The sequence below is a fragment of the Ciona robusta genome, chromosome 5 (assembly GCF_009617815.1).
Source record: "Ciona robusta chromosome 5, ASM961781v2".
NCBI classification, from domain to species: Eukaryota; Metazoa; Chordata; class Ascidiacea; order Phlebobranchia; family Cionidae; genus Ciona; species Ciona robusta.
The window spans coordinates 4238966-4254315 of NC_143239.1; the positions used below are offsets into that span (position 1 = coordinate 4238966).

Below are 15350 nucleotides of genomic sequence, written 5' to 3' on the forward strand. Positions count from 1 at the left end.
ATTATTTTTAATTCAACATCATATGATTAATATTAACTTCTAACATTACCTAATTACTGCGTGATTACGGTTTGTCAAAATTCATGAAAACAAACGTTTTTAAGCGACGACAACGTTAACTAGTGTACGTTTACAATAAACACATGATACAGGAGTTGTACAAACCGTATTTACACATATTCTTTACCAATCACTCAATCCTCATACGTCATAAGTTTCATTAGTTGTAATACATGTATAAATACATTCTGCCTACTGCTCCACAATCACCAATGGCGACTAGAACCCGTTTTGTTGGTTACTTCAGATTTGTTTTTGAGCCTCGAGCCCAGTCGACCGTTGTAGTAAAAGGATTAATTAATATAGCAGGGTGGAGGTGAATGGGACACCTTTTCATTTTGTTTTCTCTTTTTATTTGGTAGTAAACAAGAACATTTAATGAATTATAAAACCGTATCTTCACGACTACCACAGACCGTTGTTAATTGTTTAAAACACGATCAGGCTATTTGGATATTTTGCGTTAAAGGTGTACCATCTTCCCCGACTCTACTGTCTTATGCCAATTAGTTTAAAATGTGCTTATTTATTAGATCTGTGATCTCTTGTTTGTTTATCTTTTAACTTCTATTTTTAGTAAAGAATCAAACAGGCACAGAGGAGACAAGACTTGGGACATTTCCTTGCAGCAGGGAAATTTTGTAATGACATGGGTGGAAAAGTTTAAACAGGTAATATACAACCATAGTTAGTTAGCGTACTATGGTGCAACATGTGCAGCATTTGTGCATTGTATAGGAATACTGAACAAGTGAGCGAGCTCTAATGAAATGGCAGTGCGCGTATAGGAATTTATTAGAACAGTTATACCGTAATCGGGTATTAAGTACATCTAATACAGTTGAAGTTAAACAGCTAAAGAGTTGAAAGTAAGACTTTTTGCATTTCAACTTTGAATTTGAAAGTAAGACTTTTTGCATCTCAACTCAACGTTTGTTAGACAGCTGCTATTCACATCTTGGGGAAATCCCCTTTCGAAACAGTTCTGGAGTTTTCTTGAGTATTCGAATGAATGTTTTTTGGCATAAGACATGCAGTAACGGTTGTAAAACTTTCAATTTTGGGGCAAAAAGTGTGTATCCATAGTTGGAATATTTTTTAAATAGTTTGTAAAAGAAGTAAAATAGTTTATTGGTGAACGAAAAACAGGATCCCGACATCTTGTTATGCAAGATTCTCGATCTGTTTAACTAAATATACACAAAACACAATGGCCAGTGGTACAGACAGCAGCCAACCAAAAACTGTGGAGACGGAAGTTAGGTAAGATATAAATAATGCTTAATGCTGTAAACTGTATAAGGGGTTACATTTTGTGGTGCTATTTGCTAACCAGTAACCACTAACCAACCCCTAACTACTAACTCCTATAACTAAACTACTAACCGTAACCATCAACCACCAACTTCTAACACTTTTCGCCAGCCTATTCTGCTATGTAGGGGAGACCGGGGATACTTCGGACGCGGGGGTACTTCGGACCATGTACATGACGTCACAATAGAGCATTGTGATATCATTATTAACAAATCTTATTGTTTCCATTACAAAGCAGCATAATGTTTGGGGGCATGCACAGTTCAACCGATTAGTTAAAATAAAAAAAGTTAGTTTAACAGAAATATCTACTTTTTAAGTTTTTGGTTGTAAGGGTATAGTTTGGTTACTGATAGCCGAAATTAATTCTTTTGCGGTGGAAGTCGTAGTTTAGAAGCAACACTTCAATAAGCAAACGTAGATTTTGAGCAGGAGGTAAACAGGCGGCTATGTTTTTGCTTTTTTTATGTCACCATGTGTCTGGGGATACGTCGGACAACATGCCCGGGTTGGTAAGGTGTATTATGTTGTATGCTCACAATAGTTTTAGATCATAAAAAATAGTAAGAACGTTTAAAAGAAAGACGACATCAGGAGAGTATCAAGCGACTGAATGAAAAAAAGCTATTTTCCAGTTATTGAAGATGATACTCGTACAGACAGGGGACTATTAAGGATTAAGATTTCTCATCAACCTTTCCTGTTTTAATATGCGCTTAAGTACCAGCTTAGCCTAGTCGATTTATATATTAGATGATTCATTATTATTTCGTTTGTCGTTTTTACCAACGGTGTCGAATAAAACCAAAAAACGTATACTGTCCGAGGTGACCCTGGACATGTCCGATGTTACCCCGGTACCGGGGCAACACCAGACACTTGAGAGCCTTCGGAATTTGACCTTTTTCATGTATTTCTAGTTTTCTTTGGCATGCGACTCTCCTACCCTTTTTCGGCAAAGGATCACCCTTTACAACAAACTAACATTTAAATTCATGTGATGCATATAAAAAAAATTATTAGCAATTTTCAAAAAAACGTCCGAACCATCCCCAGTCTCCCCTACCAGAGAATTCTTCACTAGTGCCTATTTTGTTGTATCTATACATTATATCGTGTGTTAATAATTATTAAGTGTTATGTTTAATTATCATATAGGTAGAGATAAAAATAATATTTACTGAAGTATGAAACAACAGTTATACTGTTACTTATGCTCTCTAATATGTTTCAACAGATCAAGAGCAGTGGTAACATACTCTGCAGCCAAATTCCCAGCGTTTTACAACCAGCTTGCCCCACTTACAAATCTAAACCTTGCGCCCTCAAATTGGCTTCGTAGAGCACAAGGTCTCCGTCCCAGCCACCTTATATCAGGTAGCAGACCATGCTACAGTGATCCTGGCCGCAGGGACATGCCCTTGTTCACAAGCTTCAGTATGGCAGATAAACACTTGGATATTATTGGAAAAATAGATGTGGTATCAGATGCTGAAGTAAGAGGATTCAATTTTTTTATTATATATGTATATATATAAAATTATTTTTGATCCTAGTTTGACATACTTTTTAATAAATTATGTTTGTGCAATACCTTGGATTAAAAAAGGCACAAATGTTTTGGGATTTCCTAAAAATCAGTTCAGTATTTGCCAATACAAAAGAAAATCTGCTAATAGGTTGTGTTTAAAACTGGCTAATCAGGCCTAAGCCTAGTCAAATAGTGTGCAAAATACTGTGGCTTATTCATTTACTACTAGACACAGCAATAACCATAAACGCACATTTTTACCCAGAATATCAAAAAGCTCTTAAAGATGCCATTCAGCAAAGCACAAATAAGCATGGCTGTGCATAGAGTTGGGAAGACGTTACTCCTTGAACAATTTGACTTTGCTTCTAGACGACCAAGTGGTAAATTAATAAAACCTATATTTACCATGTGTCGTATACTTATACCATTCCTCACTATATATATTTTATATGTACTATGTGCTATGTCTACCTAGCTCATACAGTATTAAAGTATTTTAAATAAGGTTGTATGCATATTAATGTGTTATGCCATCATTTTATGCAAGTCACTTTTTCACATACTAACATATGAGATATGATATAGGTGCCTACTGTAGACACTTAGACATAAACGTTATTTTGGCAGAAACTAGATGAGAACCAGAAGTCACCTTTCTATATGTTAGTATGTACATTCATTAAGTACATATTAACATATGATATAGGTAAACGTTTTTTGATGAAAACAGAACCAGAAAGTTTTTTTGGCAGAAACAGAATCAAAAATCACTTTTTTATATGTTACTGTTAGTATGTACATTCATTAAGTACATACTAACATAAAAGTATCAACTGTAGACACATAAACACAAACTTATTTTTCGGCAGAAACAGAACCAGGTTGGTTTGGAAACATTCAACAACAGCTAAGTAACATACCAAGCTTACCTAAGAAGAAGCTTCCATCTGCACAACATGAAAGGCTTATGTTGTCCAAGTTCTTGTACTACAGGTATGGTTGCATAATGTATAAGTAGCCCTTTGTACAAATAGGCTACATAGTCAACTTTTATCATGCATGTTACAGTCATAATTTTTACACATGCACAAGCAGCAATAAACGAAACATGCATAACACAAAGTTACAAACTATAATAAAACTGTCTTAATTCAGATGTTTTGAGATTATGGAGTCCCTATTAGTTGTTTTTTTTAGCATGAAAAATCCATATTACCACATACAGTGGTTCAGTGGTACATTGTAAATATTAGGTTCAAATTGATAAAGTGTAATAGGGCAGTTTTTTAAAACACGTAAATATAAAGACAGCATTGTATTTATAAATTTACATTTCAGCATACATGCAAATGAACAAGGTACTGCTACAGAAAGACCACCATCTCCACCAAGCAGTGAAACACACAGTGTACCTAATGATATTGATGTAATGAGGAGAATAGAAGAAGTAGTAAGGTGATTCTAAAAGTAGAAATACACTGGTTTAATTACAAGTACTGCAGAACTGAGTGTTTTTGCTAACTTTTTTTCTATATGAAAAGGTCTGTGCTGTGTTATGCAGAAAATAGAATCTACAATTCATTTTAATCAAGCATACAGACATTTAAAAAAATTGTTTGCATTTACTAAGTTTTAAACTTGTACCATCTGTTTATTGCTAACGTCCTATGCTAAAATATAATTGCCAATGTCTCCAAAAAGTCATGTTTTATGTTTTTCAATTCATTATTCCCCATTACTTTCAACTACTGCGATATTTATCATTTATCTCCCACAGGATAACACCTGATGCAACAGATTCAACAGACAACAGTTTAAATGCAGTAGTTCCTTCAGAGCTAAGGTGGAAATTTTGGACCCCGGGATCTGGTAGTTTCAAACAGCAAGTCAGTAGACTACTTTGTTCAAACTGTGCTGATATAAATTAGATAATTCCATTTTAAACCAGCACTTCTGACATACTGTTTAGTGTTTACCATGCATAAAGGGGCATGTGATTTTTTTTGGGATTTTTGTTTATCATACATTTAGGCATATGGAAATTTATATCATAAAATTGCAAAATACAATTAAGCGACTCAGTTGTTTTTATTGCTTACCAGTTGCTAAAATTACAGTTTTATTGGTTATTTTATATTTATTACCCTTACCCTATGTAAGTATGGGGATTTTTGTTTATCATACATTTAGGCATATGGAATTTTATATCATAAATATTTTATAAAAACCAGTTGATTTGTAGGATATAAGTGACACATTTGAGCGAACTATTTGTTGGTCATTTGAAGATCTACAGATGTTACTAGGTACTAACATGCCCATTTTTGGTGGAGGTGAATACCCAGCAGTCAGTCTTAGATTAAGGTAACATGATACTGTTTACTGGTTTGTTTTGAACATTAGCTCAGGGATTTAAATTTAAGTCTTTTTTTTATTTTGAATTGAATTGTCTGGTATTGTGGTATAATGGTTGGACATTTGTCTGTGGGGGTGCAGGTTCAAGACTTGTTGCTGCCACCATTCTGGACTTTGTGTTTTAGTTTGTTATAACTACTTTCCTTTTCTCTCCACAGATAAATTGAGTTCATTCATTAAAAATCAAAAATCATTTTAAACTAATAAGTAACTGTATTTTGAAAAAGGTAAACAAGGTAAAAATAAACGTTTTTAACCATTTTTTGCTGGAAAAGATTTAAATAAAGCCTTAAAACCCATTTAATTTCATAAATAATGTTTTCATAAATAATAAATAATTTTCATAAATAAAAAAAAATACGATACCTAAACTCCAGTGTAATTTAATATAATATTTTCTATACAGAGATTCAAGCAAACCGATAAACGTACTCACTGGAATTGACTACTGGCTCGATAACTTAATTTGTAATGTACCGGAGGTGGTTATGTGTTTCCATGTCAATGGGATTGTGAAGAATTATGAAGTTATAAGGACTGAAGATATTCCAACTCTAGAAGGGTCCAGGTTTATGTCAAAAATATTAAAATTGTCTTTTAAAAATAAATTTTCGCTTACTTTTTTGTGTCCAAACATATTTTTTTTCACCTTAAAAGGGGTAAACAAAGTTTTTTTTTCACTTTTAAACGAGTAGACAAACTCTTACCTCAAAGGGTAGACACTAGATTATGTTTTTGATTAGGTAAGTGTGCTATGCAAGACACTAAGACACAGTGAAAACATATCAGTAACAGAAATATGGATTGATTTTGTAATATTATCTGGTGTACTGGTTTGGCAGAAAGAGGAATTTTATTTTTGTATAAAATTTCTATAATCTATATATATTTAAATAAAACTTTAATATAATCTTTCTATACATGGTAATTATAAATAGAAATTTATTCAATATTCAGCTTTATTAATTTTCTTTATAGATTTCGTCCCAAAGTGATTAAGGACATCGCCCAAAACATTTTATCATTTCTGAAATCAAACTGCACAAAAGAAGGTCATACATACTGGCTGTTTAAAGTGAGTTCATTTTCCACGATATCTTGCGTGAATGTACATATAATATTTATATGATAACAGCATATGCTTGAACTTAACTGATTTAGGCAAATAATATCTAGCTCTTGATCGCACCTATAGGAGTAATAAATTAAACCAAGTGCACTAACAATCTAGAAACGACCTTAAAAAGAGTTTTTCCAAGCTAACAGAAAATATAACAATATTTTCATATTTTTTTTTACTTTTAAAAATTTTAATTTCATATTTCAAAATTTTGATGTACTTAAAAATGTAGGCATTAAGCGAGAATAAAAGGAATGAAAAAAATTAAGATTTAACAAAAAATCTATTTTTTTGCTTTTTAGGGAAGCAATGAAGACGACGTGGTGAAACTTTATGATCTCACAATGCTGTGTGATCAGAAGAAGAACAGAGGAGATGAAAACTCACACAATCCATTTACTTTGTCTGTGGCTACATTACTTTATAAGATGGCCGTTAATTTAATGCAACAGGTAGGAATATATTTTGTTTTATCTTTGCAAAATATAAAGTGCTAAAGTAAAGCAGTAATAATTGTATTTTATATTATTATTATAGCAGAGTAATCTATTTTTTGGGAATGCGGTATTCCAAAAACTACTGGTGTAATACGCTCCTACAGCTTGCCTTGCTGTAGGATCTTAGGCTTACAGAATAGAATATAGTTTCACGATTTTTAATTTTTTTAGGGTCTTAGCACACATAATTTTAAAATTTTACAATTTTCTCTGCTAAAAGTGCCTGAAAACTTATACAGTTAAAATTTCACAGCATATAGTTCCTTTTCACAGTATATAATTTTAAAAAATGGTTTATATTAAAAAATCTAGATTTTACATTAATTTTGACTTAAATGAATTCTTATATCACAGGCTTCAGTTGCTTGTAGCAGCAAAGCAACCATCAAAGAATTGTTAAAAAATTGCATCAATCTTCTGGAGAAAAACTCCTCTCTTGACCCAGTGATGTTAATGGGAGCCTTATGTATGTTGTCTACATTATGTTTACCAGATTCACCAAGTGAAAAACCACCTGTTGACCTCAATAAAAAAGGTATGACTTTAAATGACTTTTTTATTTTTTGGATTGCACTGTGGGGTAAGATGGTTAGCAATAGCAATATATATTTCAAATGTTTTTATTTTTTTGGGCAATTAAAAATGCTTTTATAGAGTTGTGGGAATACGGTTATATAATTCTGTCAATATTCCTCTTTACCCCCAAATTTGACGATGAAAGATGAATATAATCTTGAATCATCTTACCTTTACCTACTATATAAAACCTGTTCACTTTTAATTTTTTTTTTAGATCGGCAAAAATCAAATTTATCCCTCAAGTCCCACACGGTTGAAAGTGAGTCGCATAAACATCTTGATATTCTGTAGCTAGGCTATACAGTGATATTTGTTACTTACTTATTCTTAGAGATTTTTTATTGTGTATTTTTAGGAAATTTTCTGTTTTTTTTACGTATTTGCATGAAATTAAATTAAAAATATTAAAAATATATATTTAGGTAAGCGTTTGTTTTATGGAAATTCAAAACAAAAAATTCTTATCTTCTTAAATTGCTTCACACCCCAAATTAAGCTACACACTTTACCATTACCCTTAGGAATTTCTTAAAAAAACAGTATATTATTATAACATAAAAAAATCTACAGAACCAAATATGGAAGTAGCTGTAATACCATCAGTAACTGAGTTGTCGATACCCGAGAAATATCGAATAAAGTTAATTTCCGAGTCGAATCAGGTCGAAACAGATGGTTGCCATTCAGCACTTACTCATATAATACAGGCCCTTAATGTGAGAACTGATGAAGGTAATGTACACTACGTGATAATACAATACAGACGTTATTATTACTAGTGTGGCATATTTTTATAATATTGTTTTTTTTATAATTGTGTTTGTCAATTTTATATTTTTTAATTCTGATTTTTATTTTTCTAGTACAAAAGGGTAAATAAACTTATCTTAAAAGCAAAAATGCCTTGGAAATAATAATATGAAGTAAAAGAATGATAAAATAGTACAAACGTAGTAAAAACAATACAATTTTACCATCGTAAAATACGAAAACATGGTAAATAAAAAAATCTTCCCAATAACAGATAATGATCCTGAATTGTTGGAAGTTCGAATCCAGCTTTACCGGAATATTTCACTTGCTTATTATTCCCTTGCTGAGCACGAATCGAAACAGGAAAACTATGGTTTATCGCTTCAGTTTTTGCGCATTGCACTGCAGAGTTATGGTAAGAGTGATATTGCAAAAGTTTAGATCAATTTTACGCACACATGAGCCTCTGCCATGTTTTTTTTCTTGGCTTCTATTTTTTATGCTTTAATTTACCATATAGTAGGAAGGGTGAAGATGAGTCACCTTTTCATTCTAATTTCTCATCCAATTTGGTAGTAAACAAATAACATTTAAAGAATTATAAAACGGTATCCTTACGACTCCCATAGACCATTGTTAATTGTTTAAAACGCAATCATGATATTTGGATATTATATGCTAAAGGTGTCCCATCTTCCCCCACCCTATACCATATTATAACTGCTTGCATAAAACAAGATTAAACCGCTGAAATAACACTGTTAATTTTTATTTTGAAATATTCTTTTCAGAATTCCTTGAATACTTGATGACCATCAGTGTAAAGCAAGCAAAACAAGGTAAGGTTACATAATTCATTTCTTGAATTTCCAAAAAGTAAATAAAAATGGTCAAAATCTTTTCTGCTCTGCCATAAGGAAATGTTCTTTAGTGTATCTCACTATAAAACCTTATCATTATTTTCTTCACTTCTTTAACATCTTCCCAGGATTGATCACTCCTCCGGACTTCCATCTCCTACTTCCTCGTCTTCTCACACTCTGTGGTGACATCCAGTGGAACAGATCTCAGAGCAAGAGCGAAGATGAGAGGAGAATCTTCTGCGAGCAATTCTTCTCCGTATCGGACACAGAGATCGCTGTCTGCGATGCAATGAATAAATTCACGATCATATGTAAGTGCTCATGCATCTGTCTAATCACTCATGCATATCTATAAGCAGTGGCGCAGCAAGCTGGGGCTTTTAGGGGTTGTGTTGTGACCTCTTCCTTTCTTTAAGAAAATACAAAAATTTATAACAAAAACTTAAAAAATAAAACTTTTTTGTTTGTAAAATGTTGTAAGCATTCATGCATATCTAAGCAGCCATCCAAAATTGTTCTCATAGCCCAATGTAAAAAATGTTTTCTTCTCTTTTCCTTATAAATATTGCAAAAAAGGAAGGCAAGCTTATTTTTTACCAGAACAAAAAAAAAATTAAAAGAAAAAAAAGATAATTTTTGTACCAGATTTATTTTTTTCTTAATCTTATCTTAAACTTTTCACGCAGCTGGTCAGGAGTATGTTTGGTTGACTGATTTACAAAGCGAAGTTGGTGAAGGTTACAAAACAACTCGGCAATGTTATCAGTCAGCTCTTGAAAAACTTCCCAACAAACGAAAAGATAAAAAGTCCTCCTCATCTAAGATGAAGGCAGAAGATCGTGGGAAGAGCCGATCCCGGACATCCGAGGATGAAGGGATGGTCTTCATGATAAAGAGGAAACTCGGACACGTAGCAAACGAGCAAGGCGCGCTTGGGATTGGAGAGGCAGTTACTTTGTTGAATGTTACCTCTTATAAAGGTGGTTTTATATATATACTTTATTTTACTGAGAATTAGGTGTTTAGTATAATAGGGCGGGTTAAGATGGGACACCTTTAAAACATAATATTTAAATATCCTGATTGCGTTTTAAACAATTAAGAACGGTCTATGTGAGTCGTGGGATACAGTTTTATAGTTCGTTGAATGTTCTTTGTTTACTACTAAATTGGACGAGAAACTAGAGTTAAAGGTGTCCCGTCTTCCCCCACCCTACTATACGTTTATTTACTGTGGCTATATTTTGTATATGTATTGCTTGCTATATTGTAGAGTTTAAGTGTTTTGTAGTTTACTGCTGTATTTATTTTATGTTTTTTCCATTTAAAAAATGATTTGTCATCAATTGTTGTAACTTTTGTGTTGTGTATCTAATGAGTTAGTGGGTCAACCCTGGCCTTGATCCCAGGTCCCCTGACGTGCTGGTCATTAGCACCTCACCCATATAGAAACTTATGTATTCATAATTATAAGAGTTTTGTATTATTAAATATTCATTAATTTACTGCAGACAAGGATAAGCACAACAACCAGCAGAAGGAAGTATGGAAAATGACTTATTCTCATCTAGAACTTGCATTAAATTGTTTTACCGTAGTTAATGATGCAATTAATCAGGTATTTAGATAAGTTTTGCTGCAAACTTTAACAAAATTATATAAATTCTAGTAATTCTTGTTTTTCAACTTTGTGTTTCTACACTATTATTACAAAACTATTTTTTACTTATACTCATAATAACAGTTAGCAGAAGTTTTTTGCTTAAAAAGGAAAAATATTAGTAATTATAGAAAAATTTATACTTACAAAATAAAGTATTGTCAGTAATTTTAGTACAGCTTTTTTTATTATTTTAAACTTACAGCTCAACTTTAGACAATAACCATTCCAAATAAAAATATCTTGTTTTTTTAAAAACATTACAGGCATTGGTGTTATCCAACCTTGGTAAGTTAATGAGAATTTGCGCTCAATCCATTGCACAAGATCAACAAGATAACTTTACTATGGATGAAGAGACTTTACATAACCGTGCAATTGACTATTACCTCAAGGTTTTTGGAAAAACTTTTTTAATAATTTTTTATTGTATAAAATATTTTTACCTTACTGCAAAGTATTTTTTTTGTAAAAAAACAATTTTCAGAAAAGGAAAAGGTAAATTGCAATTTTCATGAATCATTTTTTTATTGATTTATTACAAAGATAACATTTTTAAATGAAATAATTAAATTATGAAATGTGTATTTTTGAACAGTATGTCACTCTACAATAATAAATAAAAAAATAAAACCCAAACTAAAATTTCGACTTTATTTTCAGGCATTGACTCACCATAATAGCAATCATGACCGACGCAATGACACTGACACTTCAAAATCATTATCACTTAATATACATAATAACTTATCATGGGAAGTATGTGGTGCTTACTTTACCATGGCACAACGTGTACAAGACCATTCACCATTGCACTTAAAGTCAAGAGAACAAATTGAGCAACAGGTTTTAAATTTTTTTATTTTTGTTTTTGGATAATTTTTAGGGTTTTTGTATATATGAGCTTCAAATGCTTATTGTCAAATAGTAAATTAGAAATTTTTGTATTTTTAGAATAAATTTGCTCTGTTTTATATGGAGGTCATACAGTAAGTTCTGTCAGAGGGCTATTTAAAACTGTCTAATACCCATTTAAACAATAAAAATTGAATACAACACTATAAATAGTGCTAAAAATAATGAATAAAAATTAGTAAAAAACATGTGAATGGCAAAAAATATATTTTTTAAAGTTTTTTTCACTTTCAGACATCAGACTTACTCCACAAATCATTGAAACATTGCAATAATATTCTAAAATCAAACGATAAAAAGTCACAAGCGATCATGAGGTGTGCGAAGATACATCACCGGCTAGCATCCTTGCACCATAACTCGTTTCGAAACGTGGTAACAAATATATATATATATATGTATATATGATTTTCATCACTACTGTTTTTTTTAAAATATATGTGTGCAGAAATTAGGTTTAATTTGATAAAAAAAATTACAGGCTCTTTACTCTTTTATATAATCTATACTGTTTTTTCACCCTTTTATAGGATTTCTGTGTGTTTTTTACTGTTATGTAAGATCTTTTTTTATATTTAATATAAATAATCTCTATACCCAAATAGGGATGGTACTGCTAAAAGCAGTACATGCTTAAAATGTCTAAAAAATTCTGTTTTTTTTTTATTTCTTTGTTTTTTTCAGACCGAATCCACAAAACGACGACACTGCAAAACGCTCGCTGACTCCCATTATGACAAAGCAATTTTGTTTTTCCATCAACTACCAGATGAAAGTTCGACGGATTATTTTCGTATTTTGCTCGAAAAACTAGCGCTACATGAAAACTGTATTGAAAGTAAGTTTAGAATAAAATTTTTTACAGTTTATTACTTTTTATTTGCTCTTTTATCTTTAGTCTTGTTTAATTCTTAAGTTTTAATTTTTTTCTTATTTTTTGTTTATTTGTTTTATTTTTAAATTTTAAATATTTCCGTAAACTTTGTTTTTGGGTTGTTTTTTTTTTTAGTAAAACAAACTAATATTTTTTTCTACCCAGCTCATAGCACGACTAACCCAACAACCAAAGTAAAGCAAATCTTGGAAACATTAGGTCTTTCCATGCCTTGTATGCGCCCACTGTCATTACTCCACGAGTTACTACAGGTAAAACATTTCTTGTGACAAACATGATTTAATAGATTTAGTGGAGTGGGGGAAGATGGGACAACGTATCATTCTATTTTCCCATAGACCGCATTTAAAACACAATCAGGATATTTAGATATTCTGTGCTAAAGGTGTCCCATCTTACCCCACCGTACTATACATTATATATATATATGATTTTATTCTAAAATGAGATTAATAAACAAAAACAAATGCAGATTATACTGTACATGCAAAAACATGATAATTGTTAAACAGTCTTGACGGCCCTGTATTTAAATCTTGTTATATTTTGTTTAGCTTCATTTGTTGTGTTGTATGCGAACTGGATATATATAGTCAAAGTTGACCTATCACATATTTTATCCCAGTTCTACTTGAAAGAAATACATGTTCTTATTAATCAGTGTCATATAGTCTCACTTATTTATCCTCATTTGGTGGGCATAGACAGTAGTTATATCATGGTTGTTTAGTTATACCGTTTCATACACCTTGTGCCAGTTTGCGACTTACCAAATATAACTTTGTTGGGTATTGTTTTTTTGGCTGACAATTTCGACAACCCATAAAGTCCCATTGCATTGGAGCAATTGTTGTTAAGTGTCTTGCCCATAATGGCATCAAGCATCAAATCCTGTAGCTAGAATTCCCTGCTATGACTCTATACAACACTCAGCCATTTCGACAACTCATGAAGGACCACTGGGTTGGGGGAATTACTGTTAAGGTCTTGCACAAGGACACATACACCCATAATGGCATTAAGCATCAAATCCTGTATTCCTAAGTTACAATTCTTTAACCACTCTGCTATGATCCTGTACAATAATTATTTACATGTATAAACCACTACAACAACTTTTCTTTGCAGGACTTTATTCGCCATAACTCTGACTCTTCATCTCCAGTTGATTTACCAGATACACGAACTACAGATTTACAAATAACCTCATCAAGTATAGATGAATGGACTTCTCTATCTAACGTACTTTCCACTGTGTTACAATCGCTGCTACTCATGTTGGTAAAATGTTCAGGTACAACAAGAACGACAGCTAAGAAAAGGTGAGATTTTTAATGAGTGGCGTATTTGTCCTTTTTGTTGGGATAGCAACAGTCATTAAAATATGAGTGTTCTGTTTTTTTTAAATTTAGGGAACACACCAGTGACCCATGTTAAAATGAAAGCACTCGTAATGCTGATTAGTAGGATCAGTTAACTCTGTACATTTAACCATTTTAGATTCAAGTCTTTTGGGTGTTTTACCATCCACATTTTTAATGGATGTGTTCACATTTTTTAATGTGTTTTTAATAGATAAGATTGTCAGTACAGTACTTAAAAATAAGAGTTAGGATGTACAGATATATACTACACAGATCTTTAACTAAAATTAATCCAACCTGTTTTTTGTAACCTATGTTATAATGTTATACTGATACTGTATTTTATCAGGCCTACTGCCCCAAGCACACACCCTGCACATACAAAGTATAAAGAACTATACACCAAGTCTTTACATTGCTTGACTGTTTGCAGCAAAGATATTGATAAAACCAGCAGTTTAAACAAGCACAAGTACCTTCTGGAAAGAGTAAAAGCACTTCTTGCTATTCTGAATGAGACAAAAATTATTTTTAAAAAGTGATCATGTTACTGCCGGGTTATATAACATTAATTGAAGTATTTTATAATGCAGTGTTACATTTAAGCATGGTGGTGACTTGTGTGCTTAGTGCTACTTTGAATTCAGAAACTCGTTAATGGTATGTTAAAAGTAGTCGCCATATCTGTTGTATGAGGAAAAACTTTTTCTTCAAAATGTTGCAAAAGTGTTTTAGCAATGAGATTTTTCTCAGTTTTCTCGTTTCTGACTAGCCGGCTATTTCTTGGTTGCAATAGAAAATTTGTACCGTCCTTCAAACAAAGTATTGTTTTGAATCTAGCTGTTTCAGTATGTAAACCAAAGAACATAGATATCAGCTGTGTATCTATTTACTTTAATGTAAACGGGTATTCAAAGCATTTTTGCGAATGTTAATAGCTTGCGTATATACAAAGCATAAAGCGTTTAATCATATACGAAAGTCAATTGGCAATATAATGCTTTGAATTTTAAATGTCAAGTGAACAACCGCAATGTTTAAATCAGGTAAGCAAAGCATATTTATATCCACATATTCTGGTCGAGGCTATATAAGCATAGATAATACATATACTATCTATTATATAAGTATAAAAGTCTGTATAGTGCAGGGTTTCAAAAGTCACCTATCCGAGGATTGTTGTTTTGAATGTTTTTGTTGGACCACTTTAAAAGTAAAAATTTCGAAACGTGACTATTTTGTGTTCGTAAAAATAAGCTGGTCGTGAGTTTCAGAAGTATTTTTTAAAATGCGTGTTTTAACTGATAAGATCAGTAAAACGTTTGTCTGCAGAAACGACTTGATTTTTTTGCTTTAGGGACCATTTTTGCACAAATAT

The 15350-nt window shown here is 32.0% G+C and overlaps 1 protein-coding gene across 1 annotated transcript; it reads left to right on the forward strand.

The window, feature by feature from the left end:
• The first annotated feature begins 1029 nt into the window (after positions 1-1029).
• Positions 1030-14794, forward strand: LOC149735783 (erythroid differentiation-related factor 1-like). The gene is made up of 25 exons (XM_089878284.1): positions 1030-1323; positions 2615-2873; positions 3174-3291; positions 3781-3904; positions 4250-4366; positions 4689-4797; positions 5154-5275; positions 5733-5894; positions 6305-6401; positions 6749-6898; positions 7298-7478; positions 7737-7781; positions 8093-8254; positions 8547-8690; positions 9067-9114; positions 9264-9449; positions 9825-10118; positions 10650-10756; positions 11065-11193; positions 11462-11644; positions 11948-12088; positions 12398-12551; positions 12753-12859; positions 13737-13930; positions 14322-14794. The coding sequence occupies exons 1-25, from the start codon at positions 1271-1273 to the stop codon at positions 14512-14514; spliced, it is 3579 nt and encodes a 1192-aa protein (XP_089734410.1). The 5' UTR covers positions 1030-1270; the 3' UTR covers positions 14515-14794.
• Positions 14795-15350: the final 556 nt, after the last annotated feature.